This window comes from Frieseomelitta varia, unplaced genomic scaffold (assembly GCF_011392965.1).
Source record: "Frieseomelitta varia isolate USP_RPSP 00005682 unplaced genomic scaffold, Fvar_1.2 scaffold_514, whole genome shotgun sequence".
NCBI lineage: Eukaryota > Metazoa > Arthropoda > Insecta > Hymenoptera > Apidae > Frieseomelitta > Frieseomelitta varia.
Window position 1 is genome coordinate 451734 of NW_025110273.1, and position 26792 is coordinate 478525.

Genomic DNA, 26792 nt, shown 5'->3' on the forward strand with positions numbered 1-26792 from the left:
AAAGATCATATACGATATTCAGAGAATGTATACGCAATTTGATACATACTAGATATACAATGCTTCATCATCATCAGAATGAGTTCATTTTGCTATAAAGTAATCATTGTTTTTGGTTTGTCAAAACATACACGATATAGATGGTAGATCAGCGATATATAGCGTTTAATTTTACTTATTCTCTGCCTCTCTGAATATAATTTATCGTGGTATCGTACAATATTGCTTTTGAAAAATATCAGAAAGTTAAGCGTTTTCGCTGAGAAATTAAAAAAAAAAAAGAAAAGAAAAAGACAGAAATCAACCGTGTCATTACACAGAAATTTCGAGAGAAAAACTTCCTAAAAGTTGAGATAAAAAGAGTTGACTTGCGTTCAAATAGTTATGCCCTTCGTCGAAAGATTATTATGTTTAACAATATTACAGTGTATACAGATAATTTATTATCACACACACGTCTAGACTTTATTCTGTCGTATTGAATTTCTTTAATATATTCGCTTTTTTGAGCATTTTCTCTAAACGATTGCAACGAAATTAACATGAAAGAAAAATGTGTCAAGATAAATATATACAGGAAAGCGTAGGAGTTGTATCAGTGTTGAAAATCACGAAATTAGTATCCACATTTGTAAAGTAACGTTAATTGTATGTCTGCGTGTGTATGATTTATTTGATTAAGTATAAATTAGTCAAGGCAAGAAAAATGTAAATTCTAAGTGCAAATGTATCCACCGATTGGAGAAACGCAACGATTGAAGCGTATAATGTAAATAATCATTCGAAATATTCTTTGGGCATAACGATATTAAATTTAACATGCGTTGCCGTTGTGATCGTTTAAAATATTGCGTAGTGTGGCTGATGCAATAAAATGGAAAGCAAAATTTTATGGACATATTAGCACCGATTTTGTAATCCTATTCTTGTTATTAAGTGCATCGCAGATGAATAATAGGTATTCGTCTAAAGAAATCCTTATTCTCATGTGTTGTGTGCGCTTTCATATCAGTATGATCACATACTTGTTGATCGTCAATACTAATTCTAGCAATACATTAGACTATTTTACATTATGTTTTTATTTTTTATTTTATATATTGGAATTGTTCCGTAACCAAAATTCAAGATTTGCAATGAAATTTTGGCTCTCAATCTTTAGCGATACTGATGTTTGTGTCTTAGCACGTGTAATGATTTAATCATCAGTATGTTAATTGTTAATGTATGCACTTGATGCGATAGGAAGATTTCTCGCGAGAGTGTCATTGATTGCGAGAAGGAAGAACAGCGAGAAACGATTCGTGTATTTTCTTTTCTTGTAAATTAGAGAGTGCTCTTTCGGTATAAAATAATGTTTCGAGAAGATAATGGAATTGTCGTGGATATAAAATGAATGAAGTTTAAGCGTGGGTGTGATAAACATGCTGTTTTCGTTTATTAATGTTGATCATCATCGGTATTGGAGAAAGATTTTTCAGGAATGTGTGTGTGTTAACGTATATAATTGCACATTCGATATATTTCATATTTGAGTATGATCGTGGTACGTTATAATATTTGCGATATAATATTTGATATAAAATGTTAGCAAATATGAAAGGAAATATTGAGATGTCATGTCATATTGAACGTAATCGATTTTTTCTATCCAGAATTCTCATATGTCTCGTAATTATCATACCAGGAAAGTGATCTTTTGTAGACGAGAAAGAGAATCGTTTGCTATAATTTAAATATTCTCATCTACAATGTGTTTATCTTCCAGCGATTGCTTTCAACAATTGTATCGTTCTGTACGTGTTATTTTTCTATTCGCTTAATTTCTCGTGTCTTGGATACAGTTAGCTCACGAAATGAATTCTTTACCAAACGACGAAGCAATGCCACGATTTTAATTACTTTCGCTCGATTATTGTCTATATCGTACCATTAGACTGACCAATCGCAAGTGTCTTCGAATGTTTGAAAGAATTCCTCTGATTATGAGATTGCGTCGCGTTAACGTAATGAGCTCAATAGTGACACGAATTCTAAAACAAAGAAAAAAAAAAAAGAGATATTAAGAAAAAAGAATTAAGAAAGAGCGTGCGTTTGAGAAAGGAGAAAGCGAGAAAGCATGTTAGAGGAAAGATGGACATGAGTATGAAAGTGAGACTGGAAGAGAGCAAGGAGGAATGTATGATTCTAGATTGTATAATACGTGGTTTGTAATTGTACATACGAGAAGAAATCATTGGCAGCAATTTAAACAGAATACAAATATCTATGTATAAAAAGTAATAAGTACTAATACATACCCTTATATATGTGATAAGGTTTGTAATATTTAAGGGAGGCCGATAGATTGTATAACCTATTAGATCTCAGTATAAGTTACTAGATAAAGACGTAATAATTCGTAAGTAACACCAAAATCACTCCGCTGTATCAAAAAATAATTTTTATAAGTTCCCACGGACGCACATCATCTCCAATAGCACATGAGTTTTAGTAGACTTATTACTACTAACGATAGCAAGACGTTAAGCTGGTTGTACATAAATAATAATGATGAAATGAGGAATAAATGGCTAAAATAAAAAGAAAAGCTTGATGTTGTTAAGTAAAAGAGAACGTATAGAAGTGTAAATTTGTTTACATACTTCCACCGATTTTTATTCAAAGACACCTTATAATTTTCTCCTGTATCTGTCATCCACATCAATTAAAAGAAGCAAATAAAAGAGAATTATACTTTTGCACTGAAAAATGCATTTAAACCGTTTGTTTAATATGTTTTCTCAAGATCCAGCTAAACCGTCGGTATTTCGTATATAGTCAAATCGCCAATACTTTGTAGAAAGTATACTTGACCAAATTTTGGATTTTTTTTTATTTGATAAACTTGGTATAACATCAAATAACTATAAGTACGAATATATAAATGTTATTTTATTCAAATCTCTATTTACTTAACAATATCAAATTGAACAATATTATCTGTTCTCTTAATAATCTCTAAAGATAAAAAAAGAGACATTTATTACATATTTGAATTAATGTTACGAGGCAATTGTGAATAAAAAGTTACTGCAGGTTATTAATTATAAGTATATATATTACCTTTCTTAGTTTATAATTTTGCATGTTATATATATATACATATATATATATAAAATATAAATATATAAATACGGAGCGTAAAAGAGGAAAAGGCAGCGAGAGAGCGAAAGAGATAGAATGAAAGTGTTAAATAATCGTCGATAGAAGAGATACTAACTGGAATATGATTGTCTTATATTTGACGTTTTCTCTTATGTTGCGAATCTATTAGAATGAATAAGAAATATTGTATATACTATTAATACACAGATAAAACGATGCATATTACACGTTATTATAATCTTTACAAATATGCTAATTACCCTAAGATTTAATTATTAATAACTAATTGAAAGTAATTGTTATGGTAGTTTTCTTCATTATTACCTCATCCTTTTAAGATAACACACGTGTAAACTTTTCAATTGAAATAGGACAAAAAGTAAATAATTTCTCAATAATTACACAAAAAAATCTTCAAATTAAAGTACTATATTGTTTTTATAAAATATTACACATTTTAATATGTATTATTCAATGAATTTAAGTGTCACCGCTTCTTTTTTGAAGCGATTAAATTCTTTTAATCTGTAAGCTTGCGTGCGAATAAAACCACCCGCGTCCTCAGGTTCGAAGCCTCCTTTTATGTCCATCGAAACTAGTCTTTCATTGTATAAAGATGCTTTGCTATGTCGGCTAAGTATAGACACTGTAAGATTGAAGCATGATAAGAATTTATTTGAAATTTGCCTCATTAATGATACTGACCGGTTCCTTTGTACAATTGTAATCGAACCGCTCCAGTTACGTATTTTTGTGAATATAATATACCATTCCGTACAAAGTCACATTCTGGGGAAAACCAGAAACCTAAGAAATATTTTTTAATTGTGTTTGAATATATTTTTTCATTTTACGAAATTACTATTATTATTATTATTATTATTTTTCTTCTACCATTATAAACGTAATCTGACATTTTGTTGGTCAGATAAGACTTTACTCTTGAAACCTCGCGATCTAATACGAACGTTTCCAATTCTTGATGTGCCTCGTGCAGAATTTTAGCTCCTGGTGATTCGTAAACTCCTCTAGACTATTAATGCCAATAGTACATAATTATTACTGAGATATTCATAATCGAGTTTCATTTTACTCACTTTCAAACCAATAAAACGATTCTCAACAATATCGATACGTCCTATACCATGTATTCCACCGATTTCATTCAAACATTCTATTATTTTAAGCGGGGTGAGAAATATCTCATTAGTTTTCAATTTTTTGACAGAGGACGGATAGCCTTGCTCAAAACTGACTTCAATTTCTTCCGGTTCTGTCGGGGAATTTAATGGATCATTGGTCATTTTGTATATTTGTTTTGGTGCTAATGTAGCAGGATTTTCCAAGATACCCGATTCATAACTAAAATTGTATTTAGATTTCAATTTTTCTTCTTCCGTATGTTTAAATTTATCAACTATAATTGTGTCAGCTATACCTAATATGTAATAAATTTGCGTCAGTACTCCATGGTTCTTTTGGTGTCGCTGAAATAGGGATTCTATTTTGTTGTGCGTATCTTAGCAAATCTGATCTTCCTGAAAATCTTGTATAAAATTCTTTCTCTCTCCAAGGTGCAAGTATCTGGATAATGAAATGAGAAGGTTGTACACAAGGTGTTTAAAAATCTATGAAAAGAATTAAAAATTGAAATATAGTACCTGAACATCAGGAAAAAGGCTGTAACAGCTCAATTCGAAACGGACTTGATCATTACCTTTTCCGGTCGCTCCATGAGCAATTATAGACGCATTTTCGGATTTTGCAATTCTCACCAGAGCTTCACTAATGCATGGTCGAGCGATTGCTGTGCCCAAAAGATATTTACTTTCGTAAAGTAGCCCGCATGCGATAGCTGGCCATACAAACGAAGATAGAAAAACCTCTCTAAGGTCTTCTATTATAACCTTTTAAATAAAATAAAGTCATTTACAATTAATTAGTAACAGATTAGTAATTTTTTTCGTTGTGTAAAGTACTTTCGATGCATAATTTAGGGCATATCTATATCTGTAAATTAATTAAAATTTTGTCGATACCTTTACAGCGCCAATTTTCAATGCTTTCTCTCTAGCGACGTTGAAATCCTCTTCTTGTCCAATATTTGCCTAAATTGAAATCCTTGTATAATGTTAATATTAAAAAAAAAAAAAGAAAAATTATTTAAAGTACTTTTACCATATAAGCGATAACTTGATATCCTTTTTCTTTCAACCACAGTAGTATACAGGACGTATCTAAGCCACCACTGTATGCTAGAACAACTTTCTTTGATGTTTCAGACATTGTTTGAAGTTTTAATGAAGTTTTAATGATTTGAAAGCACTATTAAAAGCAAATACAATATTTTAAAATGAGTTCGATTTCATTATATAGACAACTCTGAGCGTTGACCTATGATTGACGATGATAACCCATGAATGATTGCTGTAATAACAGTATACGATGACAGCTTGTTTGTTAAAATTTTATCTTTACTTAATATGGTGCGGTATGTGTATAAAAAAAGAAAGAAAATTGGATCGAAATGTAGGCCTTTATAAGCAGAACATTTTGTTTCAACTACAATCTACATACATACATGTATTCATATAATATATTAATATATTATATAATAATCAATACCGTAAACTTTGTAATAATCTCGCCGCTAAGTAATCGCAATATTAACGATCATTAACAGACTAACTTCTACCGATTGAAAGCGATATACAATTGCTCTGTATATGTGCAGCAGAAGTTTCAACATGTAAGTACTTATCAATGTAGTAAAGATTTTACTTTGAATTAAACAGATAGAAGTCTTTTATAATTGGACAGCTTTCAGATTGATATAAATGCGCGCTTTGATAAACTAGAAGCGGCATTTGTACTATATATATATAATTTAATACATATATATGCTAGTCAAATGCACTTGTTCAATTAACGAATCGATAATATAACAAAAGTACAGTAAATAACTAAATGTACATTTATCACTTTATTGTACAGTAAGATACTTAAACATTTGTATCTTTAAAGATATTTAAACAGTTTTAATCATTCATAAAATAAATATCGATTTTATCTAACATTTTCACATAAATTGCGTTCCACTGATATTAATACGACTAAAATAAATATATGATACTCAATTGTCATATAAATTGAAGGAGCAATACTGACTTTTCAAATGGAGTTGATCAAGTCTCCTTCATCATAGTGCAACAATTTTGGAGCGGGAGATAACGAAATACTAATAACAAGAAATTTACATGAATATCACGATTTTCCACTACAATACATCAAATTTCTTTGCTAAACATGTCGCTTATTATTAACAAGGTGTAGTATGACATAGAATAACATACGATATCCGAGCTAGATCAATCGCGAGCCTAAATTACCATTAAGCACCTCCGTACGATTAGCATCAATATTGCCAACATGTTTATTCATTTCATATTAATTTTTTTATTCTTGCAGGCACTTAACACCGGATATCTTTTTCTTCTGGCGCCATTTCCATTCTGGTCATATGATGTTTACGATATGCCATTCTCCAATGTTTTTAATCAGTCGCTTAACTACACGACTTAAACAATTGACTGTGTATTCCTTATTTTAATTTTAATTGTAATTCGAGATCATTCATGAAATTTCGTAGCTTTTGTTATTGACGGAGCCAAAACTAATGGCACATTAGGAATGCGTGAACGTGTCTTTATTTTGTTTATAACACAAAAATTTCTTTATACGTGAAGTTTGCTCAGGTCATCTAAGAAAGATTTCGGTGTTATTATGTGCGATGAACCTGAAATAAAGTTATAATTTAGTGCTGAAATAAGTTTAATTAAATGAAAATTTCGAATATATATACACTTACCAGTTATTACTTCCCAATTTTTCAAAGCATTTGTAACCTCATAAGCGCATCGTATTTCAGAGAAGCAAACACCGCCAACGACGAAAACGATTAACCGTGGAACGTTCTTAATGGTTTGTGAACCTTTATCCTTGTGCCAATGTCCATATCTAGCACTAAAAACAAATTATAATGATGTTAATATTAATGTTATATGTATAAAAGTTTTTATTATACCTAGTTGGAGCATGATATCCTGAACTTGCTGCTCGACCAGCCAAGAAGGGAAAATGTTTAGAATCAAGTTTATCTTCAATAGCATCTTCCATAATATCTTTCACAACTGGAGTCCAACGACTCATTTGATACGTTTGCTCCGTAATTCTTTCTTTGCGTTGTACAGTATACAATTTTCTGCGATTTCCGCCCTATAAGTATATTATAAAATAGCATCAATTTAAAGGCAAAGATACGTATACGGTAAAATAAAATACTTACATCCACGACTATATTTATACCAAGGTTTGCCATGTTTACTATGGTTTGTTTATCATCAGCAGATATTTGAGCATGATGAACTAGGCGGTTGAGATTCTCATCAGAAATGCCATTTTTACTAATAACATACAGTGCAATAATTCGTAATTTGTCTAAATGATTGACTGTTTGGTCAAGTAAGATTGGAGTAATATTTTTCATTTGATCTTTGATACGTTCGCCTTCAGCATCTGTACCCATTGCTAAATCCTAATAAAACATGATATATAATTATAATAAATAAATTAATATGAGAATTAAAAGACGCACCATACATACCTGTTCTACTTTGCAGAGTTTATCTACATTTCCTTGATAACGTTTCATACAATCTTCCGCTAATTGTAAATGTGTTGCATATTTGCTCAATTCCTTTTGATACTGTGGCATTTTTTTGATCATTTGTGAAAGATCTCTCATGCTCTGTTTGTCTCCCTGTGGCATTCGTTTTGATTCTGTGAATTTCTTCAAATTTTTAGTAACGTTCCTAGAAACAAGTAACATGTATTTCGTAAGCGATACCGCACTATTTTCTATCATGAACTTCTCAATTATTTTACTCACTGTGAAACTACAGCAATATGCTGATGTCTAAGATCTACCCACAGATCGTCATTTTCATCCAATAACACTTCTTTCTGCACTCCTGCCGAAGCTTCGAATCTTATAAAAAATAAAATTGAACGTTAAAACAGCATTTGAAACTGATGACAATAAATATCACGCTTACCTGTAAACATCATTTTCAATATCTAACAGATCGTATGCCATAGCTTGCAACGTCAATTCGTGTAACAGTGGTGAAACGCAGTCGAATCCTCTGTCCAGGATGAGCAATTGAGAGCGTGCTTTCTCCGGTCCTTCGCCCATCGTTGGTTCATCTGCTTTGTAAGCATCTAATTTTTGTTGAACCATATGTGCCAGCTCAATATTTCGATCAAAATCGCTGTAGAGATAATTAAGAATTAAGATAGAAAAGAAATAATCTAACTGTTAGATAGAACTGTACAAAGAATTTGAACTGTTACAATTTTATTAATTATTGCAATACAAAAGAATAGAAAGATATAACATACCTGCGGTATCTAACCGATGGATATTCCCCAAGAGTAGCGCAAAGCGTCGCGATCTGTTCAGCTATTCTTTCCATATTAGCTGTTCTCAAGTTGGAAAAGGAAGCGTTATAAAAGCAAGCGAATGTTTCGCGCGAGTCCAACGAGAAAACCTGTTTGATTATATATTCGTTTTAATATTACCTTTGCACTGATTGCCTTACACTATAAGCTATCGTAATTTCATATTTCAATGGGTAATATAATTATAAACACATATTAGTACATACATACATACATGTAAATTGATAATATTCCAACAATAATTAAGTAATTAAGGATAAAGAATTGCATGCGTTGAAAAGAAGTTTGAACGCGAAAGGAAACACAGGAACATACATGTAAGGTAATTGATAGAAGTCTTTCGCCTACGTTCTACCCCGTATACTAAAATAAAGAACTCAAGCATACTCAAGAAATTCTGTTTGTCGTAACTGAGAGTACTGGAAATATATGTAATAACTATCACGGTTCGCAACTATTACTAGCAGCTACAATTTTTCTTTTTCTTGTTCGTCACCTGCGACTCGTAAGGCAGGAAAGCGATGTTGATCTCTTTCAGGGTTTTGATCTTTTTAGCGGCGAGAGACTTGCAGAGTTCATTGAACAGCTCCTCCGGACACACTGGTAGCGTGCAAGCATGAATGCATTCCATCGTTAGTACGTGCTTTATATGTGAGTATTGTACAAAATAAGGGAGTAGGAAACAAAGTCAAATAATTCTGTCGACATTGTCATAATTTCCGATCGAGAGATTGAAAGATAAGCTTTACAAGTTGAAATACCAGATGGATCTGTAAAGGGTGTTGACACGTGTGTGTGTATGTGTGTGTGTGTCGAGTGTACGTTGAAAAATGTGTGCCCGTCACCACGGAAAACGTATAGTCATCAAACATCTGATTTCTCTGTTACAGTTCTCTTTGCATTACCTGTTCCTCGTATGGTATGAAAGCGATGTTGATCTCTTTTAGTGTCTTTATGCGTTTAGCTACCAGGGAGTGACACAATTCTTTGAACAACTCATCGGGGCATGCTGTAAAGAGATATACTTAAAATCTCATGTGGAACACTAATATCAAGAGTACTGGACTGTCCACTCTCACTGTGCACAATTTTTCGAAATTCCTTGCCTGTTAAATATGTTTTCTTGGGAAAAGAAGAACAAAATCGAAAAATAAACTTTCGTGTGTTTCGCGGGAGTCAAAGTCGTTTTGATTATTTATCATTGCTTTCATTATGACAATGTTTGCCACAATTTTTGCGCAAAGTGCAAAACGCAGCATACCTTCCGTGAAGTAAACGTGGGCTACTTTGTAAATAGTTCTAGTAGGGTTGCTGAAGTCTTCGATCAACTTTTGGACAGAGTTATTGCACGGTGTGATCAGGTAGATCGCCTCCATGGTAGGCAACGGTTCCCGTTTCTTGTTGATATCCTCCACCAAGGTGATGCCTTGAGCACTGATATCGTGCATTTTGCAACACGCCGACACCATCCTCATGGCCAATTGATCGACTACTAAAATACGCCATTGCACGCCGGTTGTTCCGGTCTTCTTTTGTTTGATGACTTCATTCATAATCTCTGTAAGAAAAAAAATTGGACGATGAGAGAATTAAAGTTGTGCAACGGATGTATGTATGTACCTTTATGAGAATATGAAATTCTCAAATTTGTTCAACGTACGTGATACGTTTTCTCATATGCAGAAATCTAAAAATCTATCATTTGATTATAATTTTACTCCAATCGATGTACATTGGAACATGGTTCATACTTTGGGATGTATAATGAAAATGGAATAAAAATGTTACGCTGCAGATTAACAACAAAAACCGTAACATATTTTTCACAGTAATAATAACAATAATCTAGTAGCAGAAGATTTAAAATTGAATGAGAAATATTGGCGCTCTCAACGTGTATTGATCGTTCTTACGAGCAATGACGTCACGCTAGACAGGATTGTATCCAAAGAACAAGGAGCCCCGTTTCGATTTATACGTAATAAGTAAAAATAAAAAAAAGTACAGACTGTGTATTTTGATGATCATTTTGGAAGAAAAAGGCTTTATTCATCAATCGGACATGGTAATTATTATAATAATAATTGGACTCCATCGTAACAATGAAACCATTCTACGGGAAACTGACTCGTTAATTAGATTACAGCGCAGGTCTTGTGTCTATGATAGACTGTCAGAAATTTCGCGACGTATAGTAATCGTTGATGTCGTTCCGTAAAAGATAGCTTTATTCATAGAAAATAAATATTATTTTAATTACATCAAATAAACAATTGGAAAACGCGCTAAACTTATTTATTTGAGGCTGTTTTAGAGAGCAATGACCAATATTAAATTAAAACGAAGCGTATTGAAATGACTCCAATGATTTACATGTAACGTTTACTTTGTAAATTATACACTTTAACGCAAATAATGTACATTCAAGCACGAGTATTTGCTGATAAAATACGTTTCAACGAAACAAGACAGAATCTTCCTCGTGTTTATCAAAAATAAAATTTATTAACCGAATTCTTCAAGATTAAAGTCTAATATTTATTGAGATATCAATAAAGTAAACTTTCAAGATCAATAGATTGAAAGATTGATAAGCATGTTCGCATTCTACGTTATTTTACGCAACGGAGCATGCAATTTTTTCATGGAAAATTCGAGCGTAACACGATTCGAAAACATATTCGTTTGACGTTTTTATCTAGCAGCCGCTTCGTAAACGATGAAATCATCACAGCATATACGCCCTTTTGGAGGTTACAAGCTCTGACAAGTAGTACGAGTAATACGACTCTCATATGAAATGAATCTGCGAGGTTACTTAAACATTACTGTACAAACAAATATCGAAATTTTGTTTGTGTTGCGAAAAATTACATTAGTTTTTTATTACTCACTTTGACCAACTTGTCCCTTGAGCGCCATTTTGCTGGTGACTGACTATGGGTTTGGTTACCAGGTGGCGTTCAGAGGTGACGGAATAGATAATTCCAGAATCATCTTATAATTTGTAATTATCTGCAGTAACGTTCCTTCGTTCGAATCAATGACACCGGGTCGCGATTGGTAACGTAAGAGTTATTAATACATTATTATAAATTATGTACTCACAAGTTTCGTTAAATCAGTTGTGTCGAAGAAATTAATTTGTTCATATTGGAGAAATGTGACGATTGAGAAAAATTTCGCGTTAGTATAATGCGAATTCGGTGACGAAAAATTTGACGATAGGGGAGTGAGATTTCCGTTAAAAAACGTTTCATCAATCAACGCGTTAGGAATATATAACGTGGTTAATTAATTATATAATGAAAGTAAGAAAAATATTTTACTGTTTCTACAGATTACAATAAATATTTCATAAAATACTTTACAATCGCAATATTGTTACAAGACAAATTATCGATATAATTATTGAATCATGCATAAAACGTAATTTTATTTTATAACGTCGTAAATTTCGAGCCAGTGAACATGGCGGCAGCTGGTTCTTTCAATTCGTACCTTCGATACATCGAATCACGGAGCGTCTCGGTTTATCTCGAGAATCGAACGTTAATTCAAAACCTATGTTCAATCTATTCGCGTTTTTCGTAGTTCCGTAGAGAAATAACGAATTGTCTCGGAGAGGTAAGCGAGACGGAAATAAGTGAAAAAAACAGTGGAGACAGTTGCGCGGAATAAAGTATACGGGATGAGCGCACCACCTGAAAGCGAGTGGCCACGACGAAGCGACGCGCGAGGGAGAGAGAAGGAAGATCGGCTCAACGAGGACGTGAGAGGGTTTGTTGAGTTAGTTCGGATTTGTTCGCCGGTGTGTGTGGATCGTGTCGACAGTTTGCGCGCGCAACGCCAGACGGTGCGTGAATGCTCGCATTCGCAGCAACATTTCCGCGTGATTTACTTCTATCGCAATTTCGTGTGTCGTTCTGTCTCGTGCCGGAAAGAAAGAAAAAAAAGGAAATACGTCGGTTTGTCCCGTGACGCGTCGACGCACGAAATAATGTGTGTCGCGGATGATCTTTAACAGTGACAACACGTCCTGACTACGGGCTACTCCGTTCGTTTTCTTATGTGACAAGTGTACCTGTGCGATATATCTTCGGCAGTTGGTGTCGGCCGCAACGAAACGATCCACGATGAAACTGGAGTATCCTTGCCGCGTCGAGGGTTGGCTGAACGTCTGTGGTGAGTACGATTTCCGTATATTTTTCTCCTTCCTTCGAATGAAATTTTTCGCACACTCGCACACACACACATGCACACGACGTGTGTTCTGTGACTTCCTGTCAAATATTACGAGGGAAGAAGATAAGATTAAACGAACAACTCCGAAACGAACGGGCGAAAAGGTTATGTACGTTTGTGTATAAAGAAGTGTCTAGTACAGTGAACCTTCGAGATGCACGTGCGCTCTGCGCCACGAGAACGCTATTTCGCTCATTTCGCTCATTTCACTAGCCGGCACTCAGCCGGGTCCGCACGCTTCGTTGCATAACAACGAGTATAGCGGGAGTCTGTCGTCGTTTCGGTTCGCAGTGGAACCCTCTCTTTCATTTACCGTTCCACGAATATCGTGCAACTTTGTCTTTCACGATAGGTTCTCCGTCTCTATCTCTTGGTAAACAAAGATTAAACAAACTAGCGAGCAAGTTCGTATTAGCATCCGTTCGTTCGAGCTTCTCGATTATTTCGTCGAGGATGAATATATTGTTGATAAATTCTTTACTTGAAAGTCACATTTTACATTTTCATGTAAATCGTACATTTTCGTTTTGCTTCGAATGAATTCAAGTGTTTCTGCTACTAGCAACTGTGTCGAGTTACGTAATATTCCAACGCCCATTTCTAGGTCACAGGGTGAACAAAGGATAAGCGAGGCAAGATTAATTATTACTTTTGTTCGAACGATTTCAGAACGAAAGGAGTTGAGAGTATCATGATCGTCAAAGTTACTCGAATAATATTTACAGAAACGTGGAAACGAGGAAAGGATTCAGGATTTCAAGAACATGTGTATATACGATACTCGTAACAGTGTAATAGAAAATGTATTTAAACGTAGACAGTTCTCAAATTCGTGTGCCATTCACCGCTGACTTTCGTTCACTTCATTAATATTTAATACAAGCGAGCAATAAACGCACCTCTATTATCCAATTATGACTTGCAAAGTTACATCATCGATCTTTTATGAATCTCATGTACGAGCCCTATAAATAAAGACAGATTATAAACAGATTATAAATAAACTAAGAGCAATAAAGTTTTACAATTACATCAAAATAGCAATAAGCTATATAGCACCGTATCTCAGTTTTACTTTCAAATATTCATCGATCGCTGAATATTTCTATGTTCGGGATTTCACTTTTTTTCCCGCGAATGCGTATCGTATCGTTTCCACACTGCTGGACCCTAAGTTACGCAATTACTTTCCGTATGAACGGAGAAAACTAGATCGATCGAACGAAAGCAGGAACAACCGGGTGAGGGAAAAACGCACTCGGCTGCCCTTTATTGGCAGTCCAGTGGTCTGCTCCTAACAGCAGCACTGATATCGTCAAGTTCGGCAATCTTCTTTTTTTTCATTAAAGGCTTGAGGCGTGATTTTTACTTGGCAGCTTGTTTCGCGTCGAGGTTCATTTTCGGGCCGAGTTATTGGCAACGCCTTTTCCGCAATAAGCCGGGATAGTTGACGCTCAAACGCACACACGATGAATATGTATCGAGCTAGGTGCAATAAATCGTTATGGAGACTGGCAGAGGGACCAGACTCCGAATGTCTGCTGGTCCAGTGCCGATGAATCATTGAGCGACTCGTTGTACGAAATACAAAATTAGGAGATAACTCGTTTTTGAGCTACGTCCATTAGACGTGGGATTCGCATTTGCTGTTTGTATCGACGAAAATTTTGCTCGGTTCCCTCTCGAATTCTCGTCCCCTTTGTTACTGCTCTCTCGTCCAGAAACTTGGAAATATCGAGAGGCAAGTCGATTTGTCATTTTCGTTTCTCTTTCCTTCCCATTTCTTTCCACCTCACGTTCACCATTTGCATCGAAATGAAAACATATCTCTTTTGGTGGCCTTCGCCCCATCGCAAAGTCCCTTTGTCTTTCGTCGGCCAGCGAATGGACGTTTCTTGTACCGTGAATTTGTACATATCCGTTGTGTTCGTGGCGGATTTGCGTGAACCTACTCGCTTTTAAACCGTCCGCGTTGCTCTTTATTCAGTTTCCCTCTTCCATTCTCTACGCCTCGAGAATAAAATCGACGACTCTTTTTGCGAATTGCATTGTTTTTCAACTCGTTGGCACACATTTTATTCAATTCTGCTCGTGACTTGGAATTTGTTTTCTTGCTTTACTTACACACATCTACGACCAAGGAGCAATCCAAGTGTACATTCAAGAGAAAGATTTGCAAGTAATGAATTCTTTTTTGCACTACAAAAATCAAGATTCCAATTTATAATTTGTGGTTGAATATATAGTTTTCGTATATTCCAGAAAATGTATTAACATTTACTTGGAAAAGTTTATAAAAAAAAAATGGTTTTTTTAAATATATTGTTCAAACAGATGGTATGCAGCATTAAAACGTCTAATTTCATCAATTTACACAACTCTATCTTTAACAATTTCCGGGGCATTTGACAAAATATGTCTCCAACTTTAAGGGTAGTTTTCACCCCTTCAGTTGCCAATGTCAAATATTCCTTTTCGAAACGTACAATTTCAAAGCGAAATTCCATCGAAATCGGTAACTGACGCTTTGCTACGTTCTCTTTTGGGTTAGTCATTTATGTCTACCGCATGAAATACAAGTTTGTGAGTAGTTCTCGATTTGCGGATTTTAGGCCTTGTAAAAGTTACAGCACGATTTACATCGTTATACAAAACATTCACGTTTCGTATATTCTCTGTCACGCGTTACAATACAGTTAACCAGGTTACAGTTAATAAATGGCTTTGCAAAGAATAATTACGCGGGAGGGGAGGAGGAGTCGGCTCGCTTCAGAATAATCGTCGCTCCACCATATTTCAATAATTGTTACGCAATCCTCTTTGCATACACATCGTCGGCCACTAACCGTTTCTATAGAAGTATTTATCGATCATTCCAAAAACAGGCTAATTCGCATCACGTAATCCACACACATACACACACAAACACACCTGTGGCTCATTGTTCGCTCGCACTCTGCTTATTGTTCCCGTGGGTGTAAATCGCACTCTTTTTTTTTTTTCCTCCCCTCCCCCATTGATTCTGATCGCGCAACACGATCGCACACCCCGAAGATAGCGTACACGCGATCGCAGGCTAAGCATATTTACCCGTGCCGTGAGAGAGCATTTGAGCACGACGATCTTGAGTAACTAGGATCGACGTGATCCGATGGCACAACGCGCGGAAAATACGGTGCCCCGAGTCACGTTTCTCTTTCGCTCGTACACGATCCCGGCCCTGCTTGCGCTGCTCGCCGCCCCACGACATATAAATAATTGATTTATTGTACGATTTGTAACTCGACTCGATGCCCACTCCGGCCTGATACGTCCGAAGTTCATGCATGCACCGACGCCGCGTTTCTCACCGAATCGACACGCGGCCAGGTTTATCGGCGGCTATTGGCCGTTACTATTCCATTGTGTAATTGCATTGGTGTTGCTGGTAAACGATATCGCGGCGGAGTATCCAGCTGTAAGCGCGATCGTAAAGCTTGAACCCGGGTTCACGGCGCTTCGACCACGCTTAGATATCACCAGCATTTTTTTTTTTTTTTTCTTCACCCTCTACCCAGCTACCAGCATAACTCTGTGTCCAACCAATTTCCATCTGTTTTTTTTTTTTTCGTTTCTTTTCTTTTCTTTCCTCTGATGCGTTTGGTGCTCGTGATTTTTGCAGATCGTATTAATTGCCCTTTTTATTGAAATTCAGAACATTCAGAAAATCGAATCTCTTTCGTCAATCTCTTCGTTAACTGTCGCGTATTTTTTTTTTTTTCGCATCCGCGTGCTTGTCGAGATGAATATCTCACGTGAGTCTTTATTCTGTTATTTGTCAGACTTTAATCTCACCTTAAATATTGGCTTACGTGTAGAAAGTATCTCTACAGATATAACTAATCTTTCATTGCAAGAACGCTTAACGCAAATTTGGTAGAAATCGTAATCGAAATTCTTCTATAATGTAATGTTGCTCATTTTCTACGTTCCGACATGCTTTTCGAACACGTTGTTTATAGCAAAAGTCGGCAAGAGGCAGGTGGAAGAAATTTATAGAACGTGCCACGAAAAATATACACAGCGATGAACGTACCTATCGAAAATTTCGCATAGGCGATAAACTGGATAATACTGATCCTGGCTGCTGCGACCAAATACTCATATTTACGCGACCGTGGTACCGGTTTCGCAAACGAACGTTTCACTTGGCATTTGCAAAAGTCACACAGTTTGCAACGTACCGATCTACGCGTCTACGCGTCGCGTCGATATCGCTCTCGTGTAACGAGAAAAATCGGGCCGCACCGACGCCAGATAGCGTGTTACATTATTTAATAGGATAACAAAGTTACGGCGTGAATTATCGCGTTTTGTATTCCTCGCCTGACAATGAGAAGCGTAGGCGGGCATTGTTACGCCGCGTGAGCGTACTGCAGTTCGTTTGTTTGCCTCGCACATTACGCAAACGCTTGATTAATTTTAGGCTCGATACGGACGAGCAAGTTTCGCATCTGTGTTGCGCTCGAATGATAATTGACCGTGGTCTGATTTAACTGCTTGGCAAGTGAACTCGTCACTGAAAAGAAAAAAAGAAAAAAGAAAATGCTTTTCCAGCGTACGAAATTTTCCAATTTTCCAACGAATCTAGAGCCTCTACTAGAACTAAGCGCAATCTCTTCTAACCAAGTTATTGCTGTAAATTGCACTGAATTGTAATTCAGCGAGCGTAATGGATCAATCGAGTGCAATTAATCGAATAAATATTTCAAATTTATCCGAGACTACCTCGACTTTTCCTCGTTGTTTGTTCAATTCCTGCTTGTTTGGCGTATCGATCGCAAAACTTGGTGCACGGGTACAATTTTGATAACGCCGAACAGAAATTGCAACGTCAAACGTTCGGCGCAGGTGTACGACAGATTGGCCGAATCGAACAACTTTCTCGATCGATCTACGAACTCGTTCTATACCGGTTTAATTGACCAAACGCGTAGATAAGAATTTTACAAGTCGGTGAACGCACAATAGTTGGACTGGTTGACACGATCGTATTTGTTCATTAGCTCGCTATCGCTCGGTGACAGGACACTTGCTAAATATGTAACTGCGATGCAAAAAAAAAAAAAAACGCGACAAATTTCGAAGAGCTCGTTACACGATTTAATAAACTAGAAAATTATTTCCAGACTCACTAAAGTCACTTTTAATCGTTCGAAATCACTTTTTAATGCTCGTTGGAATCTCGACTAGAGTTCTATTTTATTACAAAGTGTATCACAGATTTACTGCGATTTAAGTCCAGTTCTTAAAGCGTATCAGAGCTTCGAAATCTCGAAATAGTTGACGAGAATTTAAGACTATTTATTTTGGCATCGTGTTGGCAAATCTGGTGGAATTTATTCCGTAAATACAAAGATAGACGGGTGTCTAGCATACGCGATACCGTAGAAATTAACGTCTTCTTGGCGCAGATTTTCGAGATGAGTCAGCTGTACAAGTTAACACGGCACCACGGTATCGCCTAGGTCTAGATTAACAATCGAAATCAGCGCGAGCGACGTGGATTTAGACGAAAGTCGGTCTGAAATCGCAATTGCCGACAGTTCAACGTTGAAATCTAAAGATAGTCGCTCTCCTCTGGCTCCGAGCGCCACATAGGCGCAATCTTCCATCGCGCTTTCAACGAATCTCTAGATTCGACGAACCATGGCTTTCTATTTAATCTCTTGCGCCGGAATGTCGAGAACCTTTTTGTCCCAAAATTGCAATATTTCCTCAGTTTTAAATATATTTCAGTATAACTCAGGCAAAATGAATAATAAATTTATTATTACTTCTCAGTAATTTCTATCCAGTGACATCGTACCGACGAGTTCAAAAAAAAAGCGACGAATTACTGTATTACGGTTCGGTCACTCGTTATGGTCCGCAATCAGTTGCTGGCGCAGGAAGTCAAAACGCCAAAGTTCTCCAAAGGGATTTCTTCCTTGTTCCAGTTTCGTGTATCGCGAATATCGGGCAGCTTCGACGCGAGAAGAACGGAAGAAAATTCTTAGTTCCGTGCGTTTCGGAACATTGAAGCGACGCGACGTTTGAATGTCACGGAATCTCGTTCGTCCGGCGTCGAGTCGAAGGCGAGAAAGGGATTTTGGGCGGGTACGCGGTATCACAATGGTCCGACTTCGGAAATTTCTGACGTTATCGCCGAGCCCTTCCTCCGCTATTTCATCAGCGTGGCTTCTGATGCATGTACAAAGGTGCAGACGGAAGTCACGTCGCGTCGATGCCGGCGTACAATGAACTCTGCTGGTACCAGCCTCTGATTACGTTCACAAAAGATTCCGATACTCCCGGCTTCAACGTGACCTCGCTCGAGCATGTTTTACAAACAGCTGGAAATTTAGCAATTTGGCGTCGTAATTTCGTCGTAAATTTTTTGGTGGAGGAACCACCGTAAGTTCCACATCCTGGTGGAATGGATACTCGATCAAGTGTCACGTACGCGATCGTGTGTCGTAACGTAAGAGCGTCTCGTCGCGACACGTCTTTCTCTGATCGTTTACGCTAAATATACGCTGGGAATGACGACCGTGTTGGCGTGCAGAATATTCGTAACAAATATCCGCGTTTGCTCTGCCTTTTGTTTTTTTTCTTTTTTTTATATTTTTCATATTTATAAGCAAAGCTTCCTCGTTTCCGTTTCAAATATTTCAGTTCGTTTCGCAAGAGTATATTTTCAAGCGCTGAGTTCTCTAGTTTGAAAATTTTTTCGAACTTTACACGAGATTTTTAGAACTTTAGAATGCGCGAAGAATTTTTAGAGTCGGAAGAGAAACGCGTGATTTTCTTTTTGAGATAACTGTAAAGAGAAAGCGAGTATGGTGTAAAGCAAACATTTGTCATTTGGTGCTTCGCCGATCAAGCGAGTTTCGATTTCACGCGTCTGATCCTGGAATTTCCAAGGATTGGAGATTTTAATTATCTAGCGAACAACAGACTACGATGTTATTATTTATCTAGACTGCCATCTTTATAGCTACATCTAGAGAACAACAAACGAAATGTCTGCTTTTCAAAGAGTTCTCTTTGTCGAATCCAGCCGATTATTTATCAACTTGGCCGCGAATCGTTCGAGCGCAAACTCCCGATATCTTTCACTTTCTCTTTCGACCGAGCGTTGACGCAGCTTTTTCGAGGTAGAAAACGAAAATTACGAAGGAACGTAACGCTATTGGCGGTATTGGAAAGTCTCCAATGTAAAAATAGCCTCGCCGCGGAAATCCGAGTTATCACTCGCGAATTTGCGTACGCCGGGTTGGTTCAAGGTCGACGTGGATTAATTATTCGACTCGCGGATTTAACGACGAGGGATGGAATCGAGCCAGGGTTGAAGCAGTCTCGTCCCCATCGACGATATCTCGAAAATCTCCCTCGATCGACGCTGGATTTACAATTACGACACTACGAGACACTTCCTCGACTCTCTCCGCGTTTAAAATGTTGCCCGATTACGAAACTGCGATCTCGATCTCGATCTCGTTCTAATTTCAAGTTTACAAATTACTAACGTAACTCTGGACAAATTGTTTTTGTATCATCTTTCTTGTATCAGCAATCTTTTTACGAAGCATCACTCCAAATAAAATGATACATATAGCATTGGAAATAATCATTTTAACGCGAGATTTTACCGATTATATCTTTCTAACGTGTGATATCGTTTAATTTTAAAGTTAGAACAAGTATAACATACAAGATTTAATGATACCTGAATAGTTTCAATCTCTAGAAATATCTTCCACCATTTTTTAATCTTAAAAAAGCAATAAGAAATCTAGTTTATGTGAATTGTGTATTTCGAATTATGTGAATTATTCCAATTGGATTCGAGATTGTCTTCAGAAATTTCTTGTTCTGAAATTTTTTTGTTTTTTTTTACGTCGTTATGTAGCATTCACTCTAGTCTGTTTAGATATTATAATAGGGGTACCTATTTTTAAAAATTATTTTTTAAAATTATTGTCACTAGATAGCAACGTTTGTTAAATTTAAAAAAAAAACGATGTTACTTATAGATATTCCTAGAATAACTATTATACATCGCATCATTTGTTATAATTATCAGCAAATTATAAAAAGGTCCGAGCTGTTGGCTAGATTTAAGTACGATGTCCCCTCCGAGGAGACGGTCGATTACAAATTAATCAGGTTAATTTAGTATCAACTCCAGCCTTTAGTTAGTTAATTATTATCGTTATATTATTATTCGCATATAATCGAAGGTTGTTATACTATAATAACCTTCGATTCGTTAAAGAAATAGGTATAGCACCTGTTGCGACATCCCGAAAATTATACAACGATCAAAAAGTTTAATCACTTGCGCTGGCAACTGATTGCGGATCATAACGAGTGATCGAACCGTATACAATAATTCGTCGCTTTCTTTTTGCACTCGTCGGTGTGATATCTGGAATAGAAATTATTGACAAGTAATAAATTTATTATTTGCTTTGCCTATTTTGTTTCACTGAAATATTTTACTTAAAACTGAGGAAAATATTACAATTTTGGGGCAAAAGATTCTCAACGTGCGTGGCACGTAATTTCAGCGCAAGAGGTAAACCGCTTGGGCTGGCAACTGATTGCGGACCATAACGAGTGACCAGAACCGTATACAATAATTCGTCGCTTTCTTTCTGCACTTGTCTGGAATAGAAATTATTGATAAGTAATAAATTTATTATTTGCTTTGCCTATTTCGTTTCACTGAAATATTTTACTTAAAACTGAGGAAAATATTACAATTTTGGGGCAAAAGATTCTCGACGTGAGTGGCACGTCATTTCAGCGCAAGAGGTAAACCACTTGGGCTGGCAACTGATTGCGGATCATAACGAGTGATCGAACCGTATACAATAATTCGTCGCTTTCTTTTTGCACTCGTCGGTGTGATATCTGGAATAGAAATTATTGACAAGTAATAAATTTATTATTTGCTTTGCCTATTTTGTTTCACTGAAATATTTTACTTAAAACTGAGGAAAATGTTACAATTTTGGAGTAAAAAATTCTCGACGTGCGTGGCACGTCATTTCAGCGCAAGAGGTTAATAAAAGAGATCGTAGATGACTTGATTCCCGACTGAAGGCTCGCGGTTGTGCCATTCTGAAAATACAGCATCCAACTGTAGCGAGAGTAACTCGTTAGCTCGTCCGGTTAGCCGTGTATTACGTGTCGTTTACGAGGAAGTACATGTTACGTCCGAGGGATGATTTACGAGGGCGCGTTATGCAAATCGAAGCGACGAACCAACTTCCGCGGCAGTAGGAAGACCTGGAATGCCCGTCAAATAATATTTGCGCTTAGATGTTATCGTTCACAGCTTTGCGGCGTAACGCTTGCCAGAGAGATCGTGGCGGGAATGACGATGAACGAGCTCGGCGCGAAAATACAGCAGGAAGACGCTTAAAGTACACAGAACTCCCGCGCGATTTCACACCGAGGTTCAACGACGATTGGCAACAGCAAAGTCTGGTAATTCAAGGAAATGATACTTTGCGAAATGAACGAGGACCATTCGAGGCATCGAGGTCTCGTTAACCTCTGCGCTCGTCGTTTGGAGTTTCGCGCGCGCGACTTGACTTGGTAATGAGAAAGTTCACAACTTGCGCTCTTTTCGTCTATCACGACGCGAGAGAGAGAGAGAGAGAGAGAGAGAGAGTACGAGCGTAAGGAAAGACGATACGATAATCGGTCACTTAAGAAGCATTTGCCTCGTTTAAAAATTAAAGGGACACTTGACGCGCACATGCGCGCGTAGGATCAAATTTAGCCACGAAGGGGGTTAAAATCGTTGACGATCGGTTAACAGTGGTTAACTGCTTTGATAAAAAAAAAAAAAAAAAAAACCCTCCCGACCGAAAATGAAATTTCGAGGAAATTTTAACTATCGAAACAATCTCCGTTCTATGCCTGAGACTTACTCGGTACTCGAGTCTATTAAAAGGGATAATGGCCGTCTTATCAGTTTCCACGTGGTCGTAATCGAGGATCCCTAATTCGTTGTCTGCGGAATGGTTTTGCGCCATGGCAATTACCAGGATTCGTGGCTTTCGTGTTCACGAAAGAACGAAAAGAAAAAGAAAGAGAAGATGATTCAAGAGAGGGAGGCGCGGCAAGGTGGCGCAAGGCTGACAAAGAGGATGGGGAGAGGACGAGCAACCGGCTTGATAATTGGTCACGTTCGGTGCGCTCGCCGGGGCCAGAAATTAGGTAAACGTTGTCTGGTTTCAACACACGTGCGCCCAACAATCGCGACATCTCGGGCATGCTGCAGCGTATTCGTTTTTCGAATACACGAGAGATTGTTCTCGAGGTTTCTCGAGACAGAGACGAGCTCGCCAAGGTGCACGCGTACGTACGGTAATGGCGATAATTATCTCGGTTTATTAGCTGGCTGAAGGCAAAGGATAGGCCTGGCTAATAGATACTTTGCATCCTGATAGACGAGAAGACGATGGCGGCGGGGGGCGGACAGATTCAAGTTAATTAACGAGCACGTTGCGCGATACGCGAGCCACCACCGACAACACGAATCAATCGAATCGTGTTCGTGTTCGACGCGAGTCGAAATTATACCGCGAAACTTACACCAACGTGTTTGCTGCACGCATGTGCATGACTGTCAGCTGCGACCGGACGGTATGGAATTTCGCGATGCTTCTCGCACATGTTTGGCTTGTTTTCGACCGAGGTAATTACAAATTTGATGATGTCACGAGGTGAGCCCGATGGTGCACGGCTGTCTTCTCGTCTCCGCTCGTAAGATCACGAACGGCCTTTCTCGTCTCGAAATTAAATGTCAGAGGGTCGATCCGTCTCATTAAACGAAGGTTCAAGAGGAAACAAAACCGTACGGATAATCGCGTTACGCAATTAAAAGAGTCGTGGCTCGATATCATCAGTTAGTAATTTGTTTTTAAACTTGTTTCATCTAGATGTCTGATACTTCGTTCGTTACGCGTCGGTTCCAATTTTTCCATTTTTTGAAGTACTCTTTCGCTCATCGTTGGTTTTCGTATATACGTTTAAATTCGGCTCGATAAAGTAGTCAATTGTTTGTCACAACGTCTCACGTTCAGCGAGAAGACGTTGGGAAAATAATGAATTTTTTTTTACAATCAAGATTCTATTTTATCCGTAATTTGTGTTTGAATACGAATAGTTTTTATGAACAAATATTCAAGAATTGTTTGTTAATTATTAAAATTTACTCTGGAAAAACTTACAAGAAACATAGTCTCTTAAATGTGTTATTTAAACAGAAAGTTTTCTTGCAAAATGATATACATCATTAAATTCGTCGTTAAAAAATACTAAATTTCATCAATTTGCCACGCAAAACCAGTATCTTTAACAGCTACCGAGACATTTGACAAAATTTGTTCCACACCTCCAACTTTGAGATTAGTTTTAGTTTTCATCCCGGAAAAAGATATGTATCGAATATTTTTTCGAAAACTACGTTTATGCCAATTTTCATCAAAATCAGGTTGATTAACGCCTCGGTATGTTTCCTCGTCAATAAGGCGAAAGATAATAGATGAACTTTTGTGTTCTACGCGCGTATTTCTTGAATTACCACATTTCCACTTTCTTCAAGCTTTTACGACTTGGCTTATCATCAAGTCTGCAGCCTTCATGAACGTAACTATCTGACGATTGATCGTAAAATTCTGGTTGTGTGACTATTAATTTTTCTTCTTTTATATCCTTTCCCATCCGTTTTACAACCGTTTATTTATTCAGCTATTACAGTGAAAAAGCGACAATCATCTTGTTCGTCTTATTAAAACGACGTCGAGGCAACGTAAAAATTTGGCCAAAGACTTATCGCGAATGACTCATCGCGAGTCCATATAAAGTAACGTAATCGTGAGTCACGCCGAAGTGAAATTGCAGCGCGAGCCCCGGGTACACAAGCATCTTGATACATTTGCATATCAATCTCCGCGCTACTTCCAGACGCAATTTGCGCACAAGTGAACACAACAAGAGTTTTGTCGCGCAACGCGTTTCGATTCGATTCGATTTCTGTTCAAACAGATTTGACTGGATCAGTGAATCATTTTGAGAAGTAGGTCAAATTTTGTTCATTATTTTTTTTAGTACTAGCTCGTGGGTCACTGAGTCAGTGGCGTCACTTGAAAAGAGGGAGGGGAGGATGGTTAAAAACTACTTTCTTTTGGTTCTCACTTTTATAATCCTCTAAAAAGCTTACGTTTCCTTTTTGTTTGGCAACTTTTACTTTTGCAAGTGAAGAGCAAAAAATAAATGTCGACGTGAAAAAATTGGTATGAAAGGGGTGACATCATGCCCAGTCACCCCTGCACTATACATTAGATATATATACTTTATTTCTTAATATTTTTTATTGTCTCTTCTCTCTTTTATTATATAAAAAACTAGCAAGGCTACCCATTCTGAGAATGGGATCTAGTGTGTTCTTTAGTGTTTATCACATCTGTTTAATCGTAAGCGCTATATAAAATTTTTTGGACAGAAGTAACTCGTATAACATTCAAGACTTAAAATACCTATACATAACCAAGTCGTAAATCCTCCATAAAACACAATTATGCATTTATTTCTCACTTTTAATCTCTAACCCAAACACTTGTAATTTTCTTAATATTTTTCGAAAAGAGGGGTTTGAAAAATAATTAAAATTCTTTTATATATATGATGATAAGTTTATAAAAATCAACGCGTGAGTCATTTAAAAAACCTGCGTGGGTCAGTGTCTGACCCGCGGGTCATAGGTTCGCCATCATTGATCTAGATCATGGGTGTCTAATCTCTTTTAGATCTTATGGGCCTTAATGGCCAACAGAAATGTGTCGAGGGCCGCACGTAGTTTACAGATATTTTTATTTATAATGTTATCTGTATTATTTACGAAGATATTACATCAACTTTTACAGTGAAACAATATGTGATTGATTAGAAGAATATATTCATATCAATTAAAAAAATATGAAAAATTTTTAATGAGAACACTGAGCTTGTTTTTTAAATTTCAGTTCATCAATATTTAGTTCAGTACGAAGATTCGTGTAAAATTTTTAGTCTAAGATTCGTTTAAAATTCGTGCTTCTTCTCGCAAATATAAGTACTGCCCAAAAGGAACATCGCGAACATCATTCCAATTTTGATTGTACAGCGCTGGCCAGATGAACAGAGTCGTGGTTTGGACACATCTAATCTAGATCTAGTCGGAGACTTTTCCTCGCAGTGGCGGAATTTCGTTTGCTTTTCACGTTATTTCCAATAAAATGAAGCGTCAGTTTCCTTCAGATTTCATCAAACTGCGTGTCGCGAAAAGCAATTGTCTCACGCCACAAGACAAATAACAAAACCGGTAACAGCCAGCGTGTGTATCTTTGTGCTAGATATCTTTCTGTCGATACCAGTTTAGAACAGGTTCTTAGTGTCGTGAAGTTTTCTCTGTGGGAGAGCGATCGTGTCCCAGATCCTCCCTTGCTCGCGTGTCTATTATTGCACGGTCCGTCGAATGTTAATTCGACCACGTGCGAACGCTTGTGTATACACGTGTTTCGAACGTTACACGACAGGTGAGCATATGTACGTGGTGTGAATGACGCATAACTGTTGCCACGTCGGAGGGGTTGGCAGAAAATGTTAGGGGGTGGAATGTATTTCGACAAATTCCCGCTCAAATGATCTCATCTCTCTCACAAAGAAGAGATAATCGCAGATAATCAACATTGTTGAAACATTTGATTTCAAAGAGTAGCCAGGAGAAACTTGATCGAAAAAAAAAAACAATCAAAGAGCGGATCTTGATCCAGGTAATCGAGAAACGTGGTCTCGAG

At 37.0% G+C, this 26792-nt stretch overlaps 3 protein-coding genes across 4 annotated transcripts in view; 1 reads left to right on the forward strand and 2 right to left on the reverse strand.

Annotated features, from left to right (window-relative positions):
* Nucleotides 1-3560: 3560 nt before the first annotated feature.
* On the reverse strand, nt 3561-5570 carry LOC122533268 (argininosuccinate synthase). Its single transcript, XM_043662838.1, has 8 exons — nt 5326-5570; nt 5187-5255; nt 4809-5054; nt 4586-4731; nt 4245-4509; nt 4042-4180; nt 3853-3954; nt 3561-3793 (listed from the first exon to the last, which is right to left on the reverse strand). Exons 1-8 carry the CDS (start codon nt 5431-5433, stop codon nt 3615-3617), a joined length of 1254 nt encoding a protein of 417 aa, XP_043518773.1. The 5' UTR covers nt 5434-5570; the 3' UTR covers nt 3561-3614.
* A 94-nt stretch (nt 5571-5664) lies between these two features.
* LOC122533267 (protein ROP) lies at nt 5665-11684 on the reverse strand. 2 transcript variants are annotated; one of them, XM_043662836.1, is made up of 11 exons: nt 11562-11684; nt 9929-10225; nt 9164-9267; nt 8608-8756; nt 8262-8477; nt 8096-8194; nt 7811-8018; nt 7493-7741; nt 7232-7422; nt 7016-7170; nt 5665-6943 (listed from the first exon to the last, which is right to left on the reverse strand). In XM_043662836.1, the coding sequence occupies exons 1-11, from the start codon at nt 11587-11589 to the stop codon at nt 6882-6884; spliced, it is 1758 nt and encodes a 585-aa protein (XP_043518771.1). In that variant the 5' UTR covers nt 11590-11684; the 3' UTR covers nt 5665-6881. The 2 variants fall into 2 exon arrangements, with proteins under 2 accessions (XP_043518771.1, XP_043518770.1); XM_043662835.1 differs by lacking the exon at nt 9164-9267 and adding an exon at nt 9573-9676.
* Nucleotides 11685-12217: 533 nt separating this feature from the next.
* Nucleotides 12218-26792, forward strand: part of LOC122533272 — a 238505-nt gene continuing 223930 nt past the window's right edge. Inside the window, exon 1 of the mRNA XM_043662846.1 lies at nt 12218-12852. Within this exon, the coding sequence (XP_043518781.1) occupies nt 12804-12852 (49 nt within the window). The 5' untranslated portion in view covers nt 12218-12803. The remainder of the gene's footprint in view (nt 12853-26792) is intronic.